Source organism: Aricia agestis, chromosome 11 (assembly GCF_905147365.1).
Source record: "Aricia agestis chromosome 11, ilAriAges1.1, whole genome shotgun sequence".
Lineage (NCBI taxonomy): Eukaryota > Metazoa > Arthropoda > Insecta > Lepidoptera > Lycaenidae > Aricia > Aricia agestis.
Window position 1 is genome coordinate 4,079,240 of NC_056416.1, and position 21,139 is coordinate 4,100,378.

The 21,139-nt window shown below is 34.9% G+C and overlaps 3 protein-coding genes across 3 annotated transcripts; 1 reads left to right on the forward strand and 2 right to left on the reverse strand.

Annotated features, from left to right (window-relative positions):
- Positions 1 to 4,947: 4,947 nt before the first annotated feature.
- Positions 4,948 to 6,161, reverse strand: LOC121731624 (ribosome maturation protein SBDS). The gene is made up of 2 exons (XM_042121145.1): positions 5,844 to 6,161; positions 4,948 to 5,765 (listed from the first exon to the last, which is right to left on the reverse strand). The coding sequence occupies exons 1-2, from the start codon at positions 5,972 to 5,974 to the stop codon at positions 5,141 to 5,143; spliced, it is 756 nt and encodes a 251-aa protein (XP_041977079.1). The 5' UTR covers positions 5,975 to 6,161; the 3' UTR covers positions 4,948 to 5,140.
- Positions 6,162 to 7,058: 897 nt separating this feature from the next.
- On the forward strand, positions 7,059 to 13,984 carry LOC121731733 (gametogenetin-binding protein 2-like). Its single transcript, XM_042121323.1, has 8 exons — positions 7,059 to 7,243; positions 7,489 to 7,679; positions 7,958 to 8,101; positions 10,197 to 10,485; positions 10,958 to 11,182; positions 11,642 to 11,923; positions 12,297 to 12,725; positions 13,150 to 13,984. The coding sequence occupies exons 1-8, from the start codon at positions 7,154 to 7,156 to the stop codon at positions 13,333 to 13,335; spliced, it is 1,836 nt and encodes a 611-aa protein (XP_041977257.1). The 5' UTR covers positions 7,059 to 7,153; the 3' UTR covers positions 13,336 to 13,984.
- A 459-nt stretch (positions 13,985 to 14,443) lies between these two features.
- LOC121731983 (3-oxoacyl-[acyl-carrier-protein] synthase, mitochondrial) lies at positions 14,444 to 16,034 on the reverse strand. Its single transcript, XM_042121697.1, has one exon. It carries the CDS (start codon positions 15,937 to 15,939, stop codon positions 14,650 to 14,652), a length of 1,290 nt encoding a protein of 429 aa, XP_041977631.1. The 5' UTR covers positions 15,940 to 16,034; the 3' UTR covers positions 14,444 to 14,649.
- Between the last annotated feature and the right edge of the window lie 5,105 nt (positions 16,035 to 21,139).

The window sequence follows — 21,139 nt, forward strand, 5'->3', positions numbered from 1 at the left end:
ACTTCATTAAGAAATAATTTAGTTGTCAAAGAAATATATTTTTTACACTAACCGCAGACATTTACAGACGAGTGAACATTGAGTAAAACGAAACGACTATGAATTAAGTTGAGGGCGCTGCTATCACTGGTCATCCGTCATTGATGTGGCAACTATCTACTATAATAACTTAGGGGCTGAGGCATTTCTTTATTTAATTCAAGATAAAAATAAATTTAAGATAAGCTTACAAAATATATACTAAGGTTTTTATCAGAATGACCAAAGCATGACCAAAGAGTGACTGACCACAGATTACTAGTATGTGACTGACAACCACAGAATACAAATACCAAGAAGTTTACACCCTAATGGAGTTTTCCTACAGAACAAAAAAGTGAAGATCAAATATTTGAACTCTGTTGACCTTTTTGTTATGTCCTGTTCTTTTCTTTTGATAGTTCTCACTCGCTCACTTGTAAAACACAGAGTTGCCAAAGTGTTTTATATTTTCCCTAATAACAAAATCAATTTTAGTTTTTAAGCCTAAAATACGTCCCATATACACGATTAAAAAAACCTTACAATTAAATAAATAATAATTCAAGGGTGTTTTTTGGTTGCATAACATCAAAAGCAAAAAGAAAAATAAACTTATGTTTTTTTTTATTCACATTACTCCCATTTTATAATGTTAGTTTTTTTTAATAGCAACACAAGCAAATGTCAGAACGTAGTCAAAACATTATGGCTGCCGATTGTTGACAGCATCTCTGTTCGATTTTTTACATAAAGTAAATAAAGCATATTATTTTTAATACAAAATACAATGAGTTGTGTACTTCGAGGTTGTAAAAGTGTATGGTATCCAAATTGTGGTGTGGAATTTCACGGGTAAGTTAATTAAATGAAATATTTTTTACATTTCGCTAGGGTGACCATTAGCTGTACTTTGGATTGGATTGTCCTCGTAGTTCGTACATATAACTGCAAATGATTTACTACCCGATAAAGGTGTTATGGACAAAAGTTTTATGTATTAGGATGACTATTAGTTAGTTTGGATTGGATTGTCCTTGTATTTCAATGGTAATACTTTACTTAGCATTTTACATTTATGGCACCTATTTTACGTTACAGGTTCCCTAGTGACCCTGACCTGAGGCAAGCTTGGTTATCTAAAATACCTTTAAAATCAAATTATTATAAATCTGCCAGAATTTGTAGCCTACACTTTCGATCTGAACTTGAAGAATATGATGTCAATAGACCTGACCGCTTATTGAAATCTGCTATACCAAAGATTTGTGGGTGTTGCGAAACATTGGTAAGTTCTAATAGTGAATTATTTTACTAAATACTAGAGGTATCTTGCGGCTTCCTTGTGGCAAAATTAGGTTGTACCGTTTCCCATGGGAACTATGTATTTATACACAATAAAAGTAACCTATGTCCTTTCTCAACATCTTATCTATGTTTATGCCAAATTTCATAAAAATCGGTTCAGTTGTAAAGCATGCAACAGACAGAAAGACAGACACAGACGATGAAGATAGTACATTAGTATGAATAAAGAAATGAGATTACTTCAGGTAATTTTATACGTGGGAGAGCCATGCTTCGGCACGAATGGGCCGGCTCGACTGGAGAAATACCACGTTCTCACAGAAAACCGGCGTGAAACAGCGCTTGCGCTGTGTTTCGCCGAGTGAGTGAGTTTACCGGAGGCCCAATCCCCTACCCTATTCCCTTCCCTTCCCTTCCCTAACCTCCCCTATTACCCTATTCCCTCTTAAAAGGCCGGCAACGCACCTGCAGCTGATGCTGCGAGTGTCCATGGGCGACGGAAGTTGCTTTCCATCAGGTGACCCGTTTACTCGTTTGCCCCCTTATTCCATAAAAAAAAAGGTAACTAATCATTTAAAGTTGTGTCTTCTTCTTCTTAATATCACTTATTTTTTTCAGGAATGTCTTAATATTCCTTCAAGCTCACGAGAAACTCCTTGCGCTAAAGCGTCAGCAATGCCGATACTTGAAAAATATGTAAGCATTAAAAATTTATGGCTGACTTTGAGACTTAGATTATCATTTACATTTTCATCTCACATTGCTACCTCTTTCAGCTGGATGAAAATGAACCACCTAAAAAGAAACAAATTGTGGAAGTGCAAGAAGCTGTCGTTTTACCTGTTTGCTCATTATTTAAAAATAACAGAAATATATTAAAACCAATGTTAAAAAGGTTTAAAATCAGATGATCAGAGAGATATAAAATGGAATTTGTCAGTAATTTATGTAAGTCAAATTGTGATAATTACCATGTAATAATGTATCTAAGAATGAGATGTTTATTTTGTAATAACTATTTAAGAATCTTGACGTTCATAAGTGTTACCGTGTGACCTATATGAATAAATTATTTTGATTTGATTGATTTGATTAGAATACTACTTAAAACCCATCAATCCCCAATTTTTTGTTTGACTTTAATATAAAAAATCTTTCATATGAAGCTGTCTTTTAATTCTACTCCATTTCATATACAAAGCCAAGAAAAATATCTTACTTCATACCAATATTCTAAAGTGGAAAGATTTGTTTGTAATGGATAAACTCAAAAACTACTGGGCTCATTTTAAAAATAGACATGGGGCGTTTTGAAGCGCGCGCCCGCGCGCCAAACTTGTCAAAAAAGTGTACCTTATAGGTACACATTTCAATACATTTGCAATATTTAGGTGACCTTGAGCGGTACTAGGCTGACGTTACATGACAGATCAAAAGGAACCAAATTTAAAACGGTAATAGTATGGGAGTTACGATTCCTTAGTTTTTATTATTCGTAGTGTATGACTAATGCCGCGGCCGTACATGCGTCTATCGTACGAAGCTTTGTGCTATGATTACGATACACGCAGATCGTCCTGGATACGGTATCGTTTTAAGCACGAAGCACTACACAGGTGAGGCCCGGGCATTAGAATAATTAGAAAATTATAGCAAGGTTCTCCCCCTGTATAGTACGGAAGCCCTAGAACAATTTTTTTTTTATTTGTTTGAAAGTTTGTTCTAGGGCTCCCGTACTAATAGTTAAGGCTACTTGTTTGTCCTAGAATATTCAAAACTTTGGTTACCCTAAAGAAAAGGGATAGCACATAACAATGACGTCATCCAAGGACATATTTTTTATCTTCAATCTATTGTTCACTATGATACCTCCATTAGGGTGTAAACTTCTTGACAAATACTCATGTAGCTGACAACTGACAACCTGACTTTGAACAGATTAAAAATAATAAATTGCAGTGCAACAAACTTGACGAATCGAAAAATCTGTACTCTAGTACCTACCTACCAAGAAGTTTACACCCTAATAAACTTCTTGCTACCTACTAATCTGGATCGTACCATCCACAGAGTACCGTATATTATAATGTTAAATAGGACGTTCACACTTTATTTCATCTTTATTTGACCTCTATAATCTATAATATATTTTGATTTTAGTATTTGGGTGATTTTTCAGAAGCTATTTATCTCTGAACTAAATGATGTGTGCAACTTGGTTGCGCCAAAATTAGTTTACCGTGCGAGAACCGTACAGACTACAGTGCGTCAAGAAAATCTTGCCTTTCAAATCAATCTAAGAAAAAAAGGATGACACTACGATGTTACCACTTATTCATTTCTTCACTTTCTTGACGCACTATACATTTTTCGGGATAAAAAGTAGGTACTTTTTATTACATGGGTTTAAAAGTACCTACACTATTCCTTTCCCGGGACTCAAAGTGCCTCTATACCAAATTTCAGCAAAATTGCTTGCCGGCCCGACAAACAGACAGATACGACTTTCACATTTATTATCAGGCGCGGTCGCAGCCTGAAATTTTGGGGGGGTCACTCAGTAGTCACTACACTATTATTTTTTTATCTGCGCCCTTGGACGGTTCTGGGTTTTATTTTATTTTCAATTTTACCCTAGATTTTGGGGGGGGTCATGTCCCCTGTGACCCCCCCCTTCGGACCGCGCCTGTTTATTATATTACTAGCTGTTGCCCGCGACTTCATCCGCGTGGACTTCAGTTTATAGCGTGCGATGTCAACAAAATTGGTGTCAAAAGCTTTTATAAAAAAAGCCCTGGTAGGTATCTCTTAAATCAAAACAGCTGTGCAGTGTGATGTGTACATAACATTTCATTTTTTTAAATTAAACTTTATATTTTATGCCAAATTTTAAAGCTTATTTGGGGCCATTACACAACTTTACCCATAAACTATTTATATCATTGATAGGTTTAACTTTTAAGGTTACGTCACTGCATAGATAAAGTACTGAGCATGTACTGAGTTATTTAATAACGTAAAAAAGTACCTAATACCGTAACAATCGAAAAAAATCGAATGTAAGATGCATAGACTTAATATATACTATTATAGGTTTATGGTAAGATGATACCACCTCTTATAGAAAGAAGTCTGGGCAAGCGTCACCACGATGTAGGAGACACTCGGCGCCATCTATTGTGAATTTTTGGAACTAACTTAATTTGTACAAATGTACGCATTTTCACCCCCTTACAACCCTTTTTTTTCAGTAAAAAAGTAGCCTATGTCCTTTCTCAGGCTTTAGACTATCTGTATACAAAATTTCATTACAATCGGTTCGGTAGTTTTGGCGTGAAAGGGAGACAGACAGACAGAGATACTTTCGCATTTATAATATTATAGTATAGATATCGATGATTGGTCCAATAATTTTTCGGTATCGTTTTAATTCACCTGTTATAACATAAATATAATGTTAAAACTCAGCCAAATTCATTTGCCGTTGCAATATTAAAATAGCCGCCCGGACTGAACTTTGTTTACACTTTGATGAAAATCATATAAAAATAAACTTATTAGAAAGGAACAATTATGGACGTAACAAACATTTATAGAACAGCTACAAAAAAAATTACATAATTTCTCAATTAATATGTCATTTATTCCAAAACAGTAAAAATCAACACAACAGCATAAACATAATACAACCAGTACAATATTTAAGTCTTAGTTTATTAATAAATAAAGGTTTTTCTCAAATTCTGACTCTTGTTAACCAAAAAATCTTGGGTATAAAAAAATATTTTTTACTTCTTTTCTTTGTATGTGGACTTTATAATTCCTGTTCTCCTTCAACCATCTCTTTGAGGTTGAGAAGTTCAAATTGTCCACTACCCTTTGTATCTGTTCTTATAATGTCATCAAGGTTTCTAAAACTTCCTGGATCAATCAGGCATATTAAATTTGCAGTGCCAGCTTCCCAGTTTTCTTCTTCAATATTGGTTGCAAATTTCACCACTTTATCCCGCACCTTCCGAGCCTCTTTGCCATTCAATAGAATTCTGACTCTCATTTGTGCTCTTTCCAGAGGAATTTCCTTTTTAATTAATTGGATAACTTCAAGCGATTGCTGTTTAGCACTCTTATTTACATTTACAGAGAAGTGTACATCCTTCATAGCTTTTTCTATGATTGATACCGGGTAGGGTCTCTTAGTCTCCGGGTTAACACATTTATCGGAAACTGTGGTGGCAATGTCCTTGAATAAAGAGTCGATTTGTGAATGCCGTTCTTTGTCTGATACCTGAAGTTCTCCCTTGTCTAAAATTAATTTGCATATTTCAGTTTGATCATCTTTACCAAACACTTTTATTAAATCTTCTTTCTTTGCAACTTGGCCTTTTGATACATTTACAAAGACTGTATGTGTTTGTAGCACCTCATCTATATCCTTTTCCCTGAAATTAATAAAAAGTATAATAGAAAATTAACTGACAAAAACAGCAATTTTGTGCTTAAAAATGTTAGGTACATACAACTTGTTTCTCCAAGACACCACTTTATTTCTATAACAAGCTATTTCAAATCTCTTTCCTCCTTTTTTTAACCTTACAATAGCTACATTCGTCAGACGAATTTGGTTCACAGGAGTAAAAATTTTGGACATTTTGGTCAATTATTTCTAGCTGCGCACAATCCTATTCAAAAGCAAAATTCGGGAGTCTGTCTCATGTAAAATGATATTTTTCTTTTATAATATGATTGTGTATATATTGTTCGAACTCCTACAATGTAGGTATTTATTTATCCTGAGGAATAAGGAAGAATTTCAACAAAAAACACATTGCAAAACCAATTTCACAATTCAACAAGCTGACAGCCGTCAAGTATCAAGTGTCACACCATCGACAACATTTTTGGCAGTTTAATTTTTTAATTTTATTTTTTGTCAGGAACTAAGGATAAATTTAATTCATTCTAATAAAAAAAATACTTTAAATATTTAAAATAGTAAAAGCCTAAAAGGTTCCTCCTAATAAGCCAAAAAAAAATATTAAGGTTAGGTGAAGTAATAGCGTGGTTCCAAATATTCTGATCCCGAATATGTGTTCTGGTGGTTGATGGTTATTGCCTATTGCCGCTATTGGTTTCTAAAAAAATACCTTTGTTCCTATATAATGTCCTACTTATATTATATTACTTTCTTTTTTCTTCTTCATTTATGTATATATTAAGTAAGTACTTTCTTTTATGAGGAACTTTTTTTTGGAGTCTACAACATTTTGTCTAGTCTGTATTTAAATGACCATAGACAATAAAATTCTGAATTCGACATTCGACCAGTGTTACCAACATAGTGGTTTTCCTCCCAGATTTAGGGGGTAAATAAGTGAGATGGGATTTTTAATTATTGATTGTCCGATTAACATTAAATCGAAATGATGGATCTTGTGTAACATTTAATCCATTCAATAAAATGTTAAATTTATTCAATGTCATCAGTCATGTCATGTAAGATTTAAAAAAATCTGAAACTTGAGATGATGACGAAATAATATTTAATGTATTAAAATATAACTTATAAATAATATAATATAAAGATTTTGAAACAGTATATTATTTCTAAATCATTATGAATTTATATTTATATATTTTTAGGAGAAAAAAAATAAGGCGATAATTTAAGTGATTTGATATTTTGACACCAACTTTAAAGGAATAAATATTTTTGAGAGTTGGCAACACAGCATTCGACGTGTATTTCGTAAAAGTTGGCCGTCATCAGCCGTCATTTTGTAATATTTATATATTTTGTCGGCGATTTTTATGTGCTTAATCGTTAAATATGGCGAAATTAGTCGACATATATAATTGCGAAAAGGAACCAGTAATTAAAAGGCGACAGTTACCGCTCACGATATATGAAAACCTAACAGTAAGTTGTTTGCGCTGTGACATTACCTCAAACGTAGAATAATACAATGATTATAAATTAGTCATGTGCCTAGAATGTATATGTTTAAAACGATCGAAAAATAACAGAAAGAAACATTAAAGTACAATAACCTATGAGATTACTTATAGCCTCCGTATTGCGTACCATTATTCCGTCTCATTTAATTACTGACCTTATTTTGAGGTACTCTTTGTCAAATTCTTATTTGTTTTCGCTATTTTTAGATGATAATGGATTTAAATACCATGGGCTTAATTTGTGATAATCCCCAAGTTAAAGGTCGTGAGTATGAGGAATTCGCACGCAAATACAAAATACTCACAACAGAAGAACTGAAGTCTGCTCTTAGAGTTGATGCATCTGATATTTTCAATGTACTAAATCAAAGCATTCCATGTGTTGGCTGTCGTAGAAGGTAATAAGATTGTTTATAATTTTCATAAGATAACCTCATTTCTCGGCTTGAGAGAGATTATTCCAGAATTTATTATTTATAACAAACAGGTTATTCAGATGACAGTTTGATTATAAATTTGTTTTGATTTTAGAGGAAACATTTATTGTTTTGAAATGATTATTAACAACATGACATTTTATTTAATTTTATCCTAAATGAAAACAAAAACTGAAAACTAACCAAATTATAGCTTTGTTTTTATGTGATTATTACCAATGCATTTTTATTTATTTTAGTGTTGAGAAACTTTTCTACCAACTGTGTAAATCAGGTCATCCAACCTTAGACCCTTTAATTCTTACCTCGGACGAGATTATGACAATAAAAGAGGAGAAAATAATACATCCCCAGTCACTAGCAGCACTGTTAAATGGTCATAGGTAAGTTTGTTGTATATTATTATTTTTCGCAGTTGAAGAATTGTATAATATAATCTGCCTTATTACATTACGGCTAGCTGTTTTAAAAAACAGGGCCTTTTTTTTAACAATTAGCCGGATTGTTATTGCGATACATTCTTCAATAGGGCGGCCCACGTTTAGCAGCATCATACTTTCCTCGTACTGGTACTTTCCCTACTGATTTTTTCAGTAAAAATATTTTCACACTACATTGTCTATGTCTGATTCTCTGTACGTGGTGGTGGTATAACTTTTTTATTAGTAAGGAGGAATGTGAATGTTTACCCTTTGGATCCTTCTAATATCCATAGTTTGTATACAATGTTTGTATACATTCAAGATAAACAATGTATTTTCCTTGGCTGGGTTTGACAGACCAGGAAAATACATTGTTTAACTTGAATGGTTTCTTTACAATATAGACTAAGGTATAGATGTTTTTTATTAGTAAGGGGATAGCCAATGATTAAATATGTAAGGTCTACACCAGCTGTTTTCAAAATTATTTGGTTATGGAACCCTTTTAAGAAGTTTATTTCTGTCTTCATTTCGAGAATATTTTTGTCTTCGAATGAATTGTTTCTACTCTGGAGTCTGATAACATTAATTTAATATAAATGTATGTATCTCTCTCTTGAAGAGATTTGACAGAAAGCCTTGAGAGATTAAAAAATTGAGTGTAGACTGTAGATCAGCCATTTGAGAATGGCTGGTCTACAGTCTCTTGTGTTATACAGATTCTTTCATATGGCCAGTATCTAGTCTAATCTAATATTTAAAATAAATGTATGCAATATAATATGGAATAATATTATGATCTTGAATTAAATTTTATACGTGGGATAGCCATGCTTCGGCACGAATGGGTCAGCTTGACCGGAGAAATAACACGTTCTCACAGAAAACCGGCGTGAAACAGCGCTAGCGCTGTGTTTCGCCGAGTGAGTGAGTTTACCGGAGGCCCAATCCCCTACCCTATTCCCTTCCCTACCCTCCCCAATTCCCTTCCCATCCCTACCCTCCCCTATTACCCTATTCCCTCTTAAAAGGCCGGCAACGCACCTGCAGCTCTTCTGATGCTGCGAGTGTCCATGGGCGACGGAAGTTGCTTTCCATCAGGTGACCCGTTTGCTCGTTTGCCCCCTTATTTCATAAATAAAAAAAAAAAAAAAAATGATCTTATCAATTTATTATAATGTGAAGGTCATGGAAATATCTATCTGACATTGACGTCCTGTTCTTGTCATGATGTATGATAGGTCAACTACCTTGACCATAGTGACCTCACATTATCCATATAGCTTAAATTCATCTTGCATTTCTTTAAAACTCCTTAAATGTAATTGGTATGGTACCAATGTTTGCTAGATCTAATATGCCACTCTGTTGTATTTTATTACTATTGGACAGTGATTTAAAACAAAGTTATGTACAACCAGAGAAATGAATTCATAGGTTATGTCAAGTCCAATTGTCAGATCATAATATTATATATTTAAACGAGTAATTCTTGTATATCTTGTATAATTGGAATCGGCTCCAACGCCGATTTGGGGGCGATAAATCGATGTAGCTAGGAATCATTTTTAGAAAATGTCATTTTATTCGTGTTTTATCGAATACCGAGCAAAGCTCGGTCAAATAGCTAGTAATAAATTGACCCATAAAGTTAATATACCTAGCGGAATAGAGCAACAATCTCGAGCTGTCAAACGTAACCGAAATTGGTTTTCATCTGTGTGAAAAATATGTGTACATATACACTTACACAAGCATGATGGAACATGAATTCTATGAGATTAAATTGTCAACGTGCGGCACGTGCCGACTAGACGTCAAAAAAAGAGTGCTCCTGTCATGTATCACACATCTCTTTTTACCATGCAGTGTTACTGATAATGACATCTCGCTTGCTCAGGCCTTTGTTTCTCTATTCCGCTAGGTATATTAACTTTATGAAACTGACTAATGTATATTATTTGACTGTAGATCAATTTGTCTCATGTTATTATCAAGCATATTGTCTTACTTTCAGTATTGACGAAATATTTAAGCGTAACACAATTTTTTACAGCACTGGCATAGAATGTCTGCTACTAAGTCAACCACGGTGGAAGAAATCCCAGCGGTGTACTCTACATTCACTAGAGGCGGGTAGCGCTCGGGGATGGGGTGCAGCCACGTCATGTGCCTGGGGCTGGGGCGCTTGGGGCTGGGGTGGGCGCGCAGCCTGGCGGACAGCGTGGGATGCGATGCGTACCTCAGCCCGGGAACATGTCACACTTGTCCACTTCAACACCCTGCACGACACCCTCCACAACTATCTCCGGAAACACCGCTTCTGTGCTGATTGTAAGACTAAGGTAAGGTGCTTTGAAATTATTGTGTTAGTAGTTATCAGATGTCTCAAAGTAAGCCCTGTTGTGTAGATCCTTTTTTTAAGTGAATTTTAGGAGCCTGCAGAATGTAGGTAAGTCAAATAATAGTATTATGTATATATGGTATTATAACGTGGAAGAGCCATGCTTCGGCATGAATGGGCCGGCTCGACCGGAGACCACGGGCCCACAGAAAACCGGCGTGAAACAGCGTTTGCGCTGTGTTTGGCCGAGTGAGTTTACCGGAGGCCCAATAGCCTTCCCTTTTTCCTTCCCTACCCTCCCCTATTCCCTTCGCTACCCTCCCCTATTCCCTTCCCTACCCTCCCCTATTCTTATGTTCTCACTATTCTTAGTTATTTCGGAACTCGGTTTCAAATAAGTGAATGAAATTATTGTATGAACTGTTTAGCTCTGTAATTATCTTCGTTTACATGTTATTTATTCAATTTTGCAGGTTCTGATTGCTTATCAGTTGCTCGTTGAAGAAAAGGAACCCCAAAAAGAGAAGGGATATGTTGGAGCTCTGTACAGTGGTATCAAAAGGTGTTTAGTGGACAAACATTTGCATCTGCAAGCAAAGACTGATTATATTGCACACCTTATCGCTCGTGCTGAACCAGAGTTGTTAGGAAACCATAGGGAGAGGCATGCGAAAACACTGGAAATAGCGCAGGAGGAGGTACGATAATGATGCTTATATTATATGCTACAATATCAATTTTGAGGCTCAACTCACACTGGCGCTGAGGCGACATGTTACATTTTTTTCTGCCTGCAGCATATTCATCTCTGTTATTCTATTTTTCTAATATGAAAATATTAAAGTTGACACTTTCGTTCTTCAACGCTCCATACCGTATTTACACACAAGAAATTTGTACTATCAGAGAAGTTGATTCCTAGGCAGATGGTGAATCTAAGTAATTTGGTCACGTTAAGTCAAACCCATTTGACCGATCACAGCTGTTCATAGATTTATATTCTTTTGTAGGAAAAAAATGTATGTAATTTTACTGTTACAAATTCGAAAATTATATAAAAAATAATATAGTTAACAGCTTATCTGCCAACATGAAACGCTCGGCAATAAAATAAAAAAATTGTACTGAAGAAATAACCTCGTCATTACCCTGTGCAGGTTCTCATTTGCCTTGGGATATGCATCTATGAACGTCTTCAACGCATCTCGCTGAGACTTCGTGAAGAGGAGACCACTTGTCAAACGCTGGCAGCAGTGGCTGTGGAGGCACTGTATCGTAAGTTTGAAACAGCCGTAGAACAGAAGAGCGGTGTCTCCAAACTGCAGCTGTTGTACGATGAAATAACTCAAGAGGAACTAACCAGGCAGCAGAGGAAGGAACAGAAGAAACTTAAACGGCGTAAGAAGAAAGAAAGGCAGGCTGTTGAAACTAAGTGCAAGGTATGAATTATGATTAATTTTATAAAACATTCTTATTTTAGTTTTCTTGTATCTTGTATAAGTGATTCACTATTTTATAAACAACTAGCTGACCTGGCAAATGTTGTTTTGCCATATAAATAGTTTTTAATAATGTGAACAATCCTTATTACCTAGGGGTATGAAAAATAGATGTTGGTTGATTCTCAGACCTACTCAATATGCTCACAAAATTTCATGAGAATTGGTCAAGCCGTTTCGGAGGAGTACGGGAACGAACATTGTGACACGAGAATTTTATATACAAGATTAATTGGCAAACTATAGATTATTTGTTTTACTATTTTATTTACTTTTTAAGTTATGCTTATTTAATTTCCAACTGTGAATACAGGAAGGAGATTCCGAGGAACCCGAGGAGAAGTGTCAATGCGCCGAATGTTTGTACGAGGAGAGGGATACCCCTACTGACTTGCTGTCGCCCCGAGATTATAGTAGCTGTTGTAACGTTCCACCTAACGAAGACGAATGCCACTCGTGTCAGAATGACTATGTAAAGAGAGGATCTCCCAAAAAGAGTGGTAAAAAGAGAGGCAAAAATGGCAACATTTCACCAAACGAACATTCTCAAGATTGTGGATACTCATCTGGTAACAATAACGGCTGTTGTGAGACGATGTCTGGTTCCTCCTCACTCATGAGTTCTCCAGAAGGTTCTGAAGTGGCATGCTCAGAAGGTTTTTGTAACCACGAAAGAGGGGACTGCTTAGACAAAAGCGAGAAACCATGTCCAGGATTTACATTGTCACTACAAGAGATGCTGGTATGTATGCTTTAATTAAATTTTTACGTATTTGTCTATATACGTAACATGTTTAAGTAGCCTGTCTCGTCTGTACTGATATATCGTTAATTTTAATTCTAATTAATACTTGTAAGTGCAAAGTATGTTTGCCTGTTGATCTGTCCATAACTTTTTCAAACCTAAATTGCTGAACATCTTTGATCTAAGAATTATTTTATGGAGATAGTTTAAACCCTTTTTTTTTTAAGAAAAGGACTCAATAATTTGTATCCTGTAAAATTTTACGTGTGGTAAACGAAGTTTTGCGTAACGAAATTGCGTTTAGTAATTTTTTTAAGGCACATTTCGGAAGTAAATCGTTTTATACCTATATCACAAGATAGACTTCAGTAATAATTAATTTTATGGACCTGTTTTCTTTATCTTTGATTCACCTTTTCAGGATACATGTTCATCAGACGAAGAACAAGATACCAGTTATATACCGTTAGAAGAAGTGTTGGAATTCAAATCCAGGAGGAACATAACGGAGAAACGTCAGGAGTTGAGGAACAATCTACGTCAGAAGTTTGCTCAACTATGTGTCAACCCCCAAACGCAACCCGTACTGACACAGGGCAAAAAATAAGTTAAAATACTTGAAACATTATGTTATATTCAAACTGCACCATGTTAATTATAATTTAATTTAAAAGGTCTATCTAAAATGTATTTCATAATAATTTTCAAACAAGCTACATTCTTTATTTAGAGACAAACGGTTAAAACTATTTATCAATAAAAAAGGAATATATTAAAAATCAAATAAAAAGAAACATATTGAATTATTTTATTGTATAGGGTCAAGTTTACAAAATCAGTTATTCTTTGTAAACTATTGGCAAAGTTTTTGAATATTTTTAAAGCTATTTAATCTTAATGATTTTTAAAACTCCAAAGGTGCTCGAAAAATACCAATAGACATAACAACTTCTATTAAATATGTGGAAAGTGCAAGTTTGAATTATTCCTACCTTTGATATTTGACTGGATCAAGCCCAGCATTTAACAAATATATACTATTAAAATATTAGGAAGCTTGTAATAAAATATAGTAGCATTTTGATCAAATCATTTATTTTGAAGCTTATGTGACTCACTATAAAGTACACAATGGATTAATTTTGCTCTTACTCAGGTGCTTGGATCATCCTGGGGTTCGCTGGCTGCCAGTGCTCTGAGCTAGCCCAATGTACGAAACATTGTAACTCAGTTTTAAATATATAATGAAAAACAAATATTTGTCTTTATTTACTTTAAGTATGATATACTTCCAACTCCCAAGATAAATAACAAACTTATTTGCCATAGGACATGTCAGGAGCTCAGCACTCATGTGTAGGATGTTAAAATTGCTGTATAAGAAAAAAATGTGTATAAAATTATGATAATAATGTGTACATAATATTTTACAAAAGTAGTTAAAACCAATAATTAAGGCTGCCTTCACATTAAGGTAGCGAACTCACGGCGCGGTTTTTTCCCGCGCCCGCCGCGCCGCGCCGCGCTGGAGTTCGCTCCCTACTACGGCTACTACGATCGCCCGCTAAACTATCGCAGAGCGCGCGGGCGCAAACCGCCCAGGCTGCGGGCGACCGCCGCCCGCCGGTGCAGCGGGAGCCGCAAACAACCGCGCCCGCCGCGGGCGAAAAACGCGCCGTGAGTTTTGCTTTCGTTTTTTACATACAAAACTTGATTCTACGAAAGCTGCGGGCCAGCAACCGCGGCGGGCGCGGGAAAAAACCGCGCCGTGAGTTCGCTCCCTAAGTCGCGAGTAGTGCGGCAGCCGCGCGACTGCTATACTGAAACGAGTCGCGCGGCTGCCGCGCGGCTCGCGACTTAATGTGAAGGCAGTCCAAATCTTATAAGATCTATACATTTTCAAACACTAGCATTCTTACAACTAAATACTTGATATACACAAAGTTGCATTGGTCCCACCAAAACCAAAGGAATTCTTGAGGGCTACTCTCTTTTCAGCATGCCATTTCTTAGGTTCATTAGCCACATAATTAAGGTCATCTATTGGATCTTCTAAATTTATTGTGGGAGGAACAATACCGTGATAACACGACAGAATAGTGAAGGCTGATTCCAAGTTCCCAGCTGCCCCTAGCAAATGCCCATGGGCTCCTTTTGTGGAAGTGATATGAATATTATAAGCATGATTTTCAAATAAAGTTTTTATTGCTGTAGATTCAATACCATCACCAACAGGTGTAGACGTGGCATGAGCATTTATATGCGTTATACTATGCTTGTCTATTCCACTGTCCTTTAGTGCTCTACTCATAGATAAAATTGCCCCTGAACCATCTTCTCTAGGAGCTGTTATATGAGATGCATCCCCAGACAGACCATAACCTAAGATCTCGGCATATATTCTAACTCCTCTGTCCAATGCATGTTGATGTTCTTCCAAAACCAGGACCGCTGCTCCTTCACCTATCACAAAGCCATCTCTCTTTTTATCAAAAGGCCTGGAGGCTTGATGAGGGGTGTCATTGTAAGATGTACTCAATGCTCGCAGTCGACAGAACCCTGCTATTGCCAAGGGGCTGATGCAAGCTTCGGCACCCCCACAAATCATTACATCGGCATCTTCATTTCTAATAAACCTAAATGCATCTCCAATGGAGTGGGAACCTGTGGCACAAGCAGTTGAGACTGCGTGATTGGGACCTCTCAGGCCGTATTTAATACTTATTTGGCCTGCTGCCATATTCGGCAATATTCTTGGCACGAAAAATGGACTAACTTTATTGTATCCCAATTTTAAGGCATCATTTGTATCGCAAACGTCTTTCAGGTCTATCATTCCCATGCCGAGAGTGACGCCGGTGTATTCTTTTTGTTGCGAAGTTTCGGGATTCCAATTGGCATCAGATAATGCTTCAGATGTTGCTAGGAGTGCTAAGCAAGTCGCTGGAGCCATGGACTTTAAATTTTGTTTTGACAAGGCTTTATCTACAGCATCGTTCGGCTTTCTCGGTAAAACTCCTGCTACTCTACTAGGTAATGTAAGAAATTCGTCACCTTTTAAGCTTACTATACCACAGTGGCCTTTCAGAAGATTTGACCAGGCATTGTTTGCGCCACATCCTAAAGGAGAAACTATACCTAAGCCTGTGACTACAACGCGCCTCTTTGAAAGTAAGCGTGAGTAGCTTCTAAAGTTAGATAATGACTTCATTATAAAAAAATATCATTCCCAAACCACAGTTTCATAAGTAGTCCTAGAAAATTGGAAACAGTTGGAAATCTTGTATATTTTAGGAGGTTATGACAAAATTGTTTACATTAAAAATTGGAATGTCAAGAATGTCAAAGTTTATTTTTCTTATTATGGCACTTCGGCTATATAACCATGGCTAGTGTCAAGTATAAAAAGTTTTTTTTGGGCACATAGATAAAGTATTATCACAGTCTATGGAACTTACAGTCCATTGACTTTTATAAGTGGACTCGGCATATTGGTCTCTACCAAATCAAAATACTCTGGCCGGTCCGCCATTTTATGTTCCGGTTCTCCGAGTACATAAGCTGTCAAAGTGTCATGTCGTATTATAGGGATGTCGAAATTGAAAGAAAATATCGAGTATTTCCGGACCGATACGACCTGCAAACCTTCAAGAAAAGAGCGTATACCCTCTTAAAAGGCCGGCAACGCACCTGCAGCTCTTCTGATGTTGCGAGTGTACATGGGCGACGGTAGTTGCTTACCATCAGGTGACCCGTTTGCTCGTTTGCCCCCTTATTTAATAAAAAAAAAATCGATATATCGATACATCGATATTTGAAAAAATATCAATATCGGTCTCGATATATCGCGAAAAAAATATCGATATATCGATATATCGGTCAAATTTTTCGACCAATTTACTTTTTTAAAATTAATTTATAGTCCGTCAAAAAAGTGATGTTTAAAAAAAAATTGTCCTTGGATCGGTATGTTTATATTTTTACTAAAATTTTTGTTATTTTACCGATGGTTTGACTTCGTATGTGGTAATTTAGTTAATAATTAGACAATAAATGAGATTTGTGATAGAATAGAATATAACATGGCTTGATTTAAATACTTAAAACAAAATAAATTAAATATTTAAGGGAGCCCCAAAATAAACGTGATTTTTTTGCTATTTTTTGCTTGATATAATAATGGCAAAAGGTAGGCACTTGAAATGTTCACAAAATACTCAGTTGTATATGTCGCCGCGGAGGTTCCTGTCTGATTGGGACTCTTTATTTTATGTTTAGAAAAATTATTATAATGTGATTATAATCATGAATTATTGTTAAAAATGTGTAATACGTCGTTATTACAACGATTGATATGCGTTTTATGATTTATTGTAAGCCCGGAAGATATTTTAACTTCCGTGGTATTTATTAAAATTATTATTTAATGTTAATTTCATAGTTGGCCAATATAGGATTATTCTAATGTAATTAAAACTAGTTTTCCATGCCAATCAAACTTTTAAATAATTTCTTTAAACATTCTCACTAAAATTACGACGTATTTTGGTTGTGAATTAATTACTTCCGGGTTTATTTACTTCGTAATAATTTAATGTGAATTTTGGTAAATTACAAAATAAATAAGCTAATTAATTATAACGTTATTTACTAATTTTACAATTATTTAATGTTTCGATAACATGATTTTCAAGAGTGACGTAATTACTTGTGGTAGGGCAAACAAGTAGGGATGATGCTTATAAAAAGACGTGTTCTGAGCTTGGAGCTCATTCTACTGTGAATTTGCGGTGAATAAACATTGTAAGTACAATCCATGTCAGTTTAAATAAATGAAAATGATTTTATCACTTTGTTTTCTTTTTAATGTTAAGTTCTAATTTCTTTTGCTCTTTAAGTTTTAGTATTTTTAATGATTTGAAATTGTTTTGTTGTTTATAAATGAAATCTATTGCTTTTAGTGAGAAATCAATAGCTTTGATGAAATTAAACATTCAGATCTCATAATAAGTGAATTAATTATTATTATTATTTTTGTAACGCCCTCTCTGATTTTCGATATATACATAATTTAATAATAATAATAATAATTGATGGTAAAATTAAAATAAACTGTAAACCCTTCGTGCGCGAGTACAACTCGTATTTGTCCGATTTTCTGGTAATTTTTGCCCGATATCAATGGTGGCAACTTAAAAAATAATTAATAAACTTAAAAATAAATTAAATAGTTTTATTAAAATTTAGGAGGCTCCTATATAAAAAAACTGATTTTTTATATAATATAAAAAAATATATTTTTGATATCAATATAATATATCAGGACTCTCACTTATAACATCTTAGTTTATCGATATCCTCGACAAATATCAATCAGTGTCCCATCACTATAGACCGCCATGTTTAGTTCTTGGCAATATGGCGCCGGCCACACTTTTTTGTAGTTATGTCACTTCCATCTGTTTCCTTATTCATTGTTACAGTCGGCCACGGGCCAACCAGTGCGGCCAACAGACTCGTCTAGACCATAAAGTTAATATACCTAGCGTACGAGGTACTTAAGCGCTTATTCCACTTATCCTATCTAGGAAGTTCTAGCTAGGATAAGTGGAATAAGCGCTTGAGATGAAGGAGAACAGAGAACTATCTCTGTATGTAAAAAGTGTCCGCTGAAAATGCTAAAATGCGTTCAATTAGGGTGGCGCAAAGAGAATATAATCACTACGTGGGTGGCACTACAGTAGCAACAGGGTAAATTTTAAATCATTTAGCAGCTTTTATTTCAGCTATTTTAGGTTATATTTTTCAAAATATATTGATATTAACTATTAACCCAGTAATTCTGTGACTCGGCTATTCGGCTAACGTCAATTTATATTTTGTTACCAACGGCTACATTCATTCCATACCCTCTGCTGCAGCTAGTGCCACTCTTGGAGGAACTGTTATTTACTGCGTACAGCTGCGGGGCTAAAATGGTCGCTTTGGAGAAGCATATATTGAATCATAATATGATTCATTTTTAAATTCCACTTTGCGTGCAATTCATATAGTGATTCGCTTCGATTAATGATTGGTCGCTGCTCGAGAGACCAATCATTGATGTAAGCGAATCACTATATGAATTGCACGCAAAGTGGAGTTTAAAAGTGATTCGCTTCGAGTAATGATTGGTCTCCGCGCGTGAGCGCCGCTCGCGGCACCAATCATTAATCTAAGTGAATCACTATAATATGAATTGCACGCAAAGTGGAATTTAAAAATTAATCATATTATGATTAAGTATATGATTCTCCAAAGCGACCATTTTAGCCCCGCTGGACACTTTTTCAAATATCCCCCATATAAGATAGTTCTCCTCCATCTACCCTCCATAACCTAGCGGAATAGAGCAACAATCTCGAGCTGTCAAATGAAACCGAAATTGGTTTCATCCATAAACCTATAATGCTATATATTAAGTCTATGGTTTCATCCATAGACTTAATATATAAGAAATAAATAATATGCAACTTTGACAGATTTGTATTTCAAATTAGGTATCATAAATTTTAATTGGCAAAAAAAGGTGACGATTGAAAAGTAGATACACATTTTCGTCGGATATGTTATGACATGAGGTTCTTATAGGGGTAAATAATATACACATAACACATTATAAAGTTACATATTTATTACTCAGGTAAAATCTATCTGGTAAATCAGCCCTTACATTGAAAGTAAACGTTGAAAGTAAACAACACACATAGTATATTATATTTTATTCTTAAATTAAATACATATCATAAAATATCATATTATTTTTTATTACAATTATTTTTAACCGACTTCCAAACAGGAGGAGTCTAGACGTTCGGCTGTGGATATATTTTTTATGTATGTTCAACGATTACTCCGCCGTTTATAAACCGATTTTCAAATTTTTTCTTTTGTTGTACATTGTATTGTTCCGAGTAGGTATCATGTTCACAAAAGTGGTGGTCTGGTGATGGAAACCATGAGAAATCGAGGTGACTCCTTGATATTCAAATGGGAACATATTATGGTCCCAGAAAACGTTCAAAATCTTTCGATTAATAAATTTAAAAAAGTAGTCAAATAACGTTTTGTGCCAAAGCCAAAATGATTTCATAAGCGATGGCACATCTTGGGAGTAGAATGCTGAATGACTGCTTGCAAGGCTACTTCTACATGACTTACAATTATTATGTTTCTATCTATGTTTACATTGTATAATTTTTAGTTACAGCATTGTAAATTTTATTTTAAAAGATTATTTTTTTCTCACTTTTTTTGGTAAAAAGTGGGTCCCGTGCGAGTTTCTTACGCCGGTTCTTCTCGTCAGCTTAGTTCCCGAACCGGTGCGTGGTAGGCACCATGTATTCTGAAAATATATTTTATTTTAGATTTGTTCAGAAATAAAGCAATTTTGATTTTGATTTTTTAAATCACCAACTGGAAGTCGGTTTTAATTTTTTGTTTAAAAATTATTATTTTTAAACAAAAAATTAAAACCGACTTCCAATGTAATGACAATTGTAATATTATACTTAAATGAACTAAAAAGTATTAAATAATTCTTATACTGTACTCAGTATTAATTCTGTTCTCAATCTTCATTATTTTGCAATCGGTACCAGCTAACCTAATCGCCAGTTCTCTGACAGAATAGGTATAACTGCAACTTATATACTTAGGACTGGTACCGACTTCAAAATACTTTTTAGTTCATTTAAGTATAATCTTAAATGAACTAAAAAGCAACAATTGCTTTTAATTGCTTATTTTTAATAATTGCTTCAGTAACAAGTGCAACAGTATGTCAAATTTGCTGGTACAAATAAAGTTGGGATAGCTCCTTTAATCAAAATAGTATTTATTCTACTTTTTCTTTAAAAATTTTCAGTGTAATGTTTGCTACATATTGTTGAATTTTTCTTGGGATTCCAACCAACACGCCCAATTAATTTCAGCCATTTTCCTCTTATTAGAGGATCTTGAGGGAATCTATAAAACAAATGATTATGATATATAAATATAAAGATTCCTCTAGTTTTAGAGTCACTCTATATTATAGTAGTTATAATATATTAGCTATATTATACTATACTATATTATATTAGTTAAAATAAGATAATATGTCCTTTTTAGTCGGGCCGCACATTATCCGAATTTCTGATCACAAAAATTCGGACGCCCCGCCCCGCTTATACAAATTCTTTTAGTATGATGGGTCTACAACAAAATGTATGAACAGAGTGCGTTCCGCCGGGCGTCCGGATTTTTCTGATCAGAAATTTCGGATAATGTGCGGCCGGGCTTAAGGTGATAAATATAAAGGTAAATGATTTTTATTTTAGTTTTATGTTATTGTAAAATATCGATAAGCATATCGATAAATTTGATTCAAG

Bases quoted from the DNA above. Each gene is read 5' to 3' on its own strand.
- LOC121731733 (XM_042121323.1), top strand. From the start codon at position 7,154: ATGGCGAAATTAGTCGACATATATAATTGCGAAAAGGAACCAGTAATT. The intron at 7,244-7,488 runs GTAAGTTGTTTG...CGCTATTTTTAG, and splicing joins CGATATATGAAAACCTAACA to ATGATAATGGATTTAAATAC. The intron at 7,680-7,957 runs GTAATAAGATTG...TATTTATTTTAG, and splicing joins TGTGTTGGCTGTCGTAGAAG to TGTTGAGAAACTTTTCTACC.
- LOC121731624 (XM_042121145.1), bottom strand. From the start codon at position 5,974: ATGTCCAAAATTTTTACTCCTGTGAACCAAATTCGTCTGACGAATGTA. The intron at 5,766-5,843 runs GTATGTACCTAA...TATTAATTTCAG, and splicing joins GTGTCTTGGAGAAACAAGTT to GGAAAAGGATATAGATGAGG.
- LOC121731983 (XM_042121697.1), bottom strand. From the start codon at position 15,939: ATGAAGTCATTATCTAACTTTAGAAGCTACTCACGCTTACTTTCAAAG.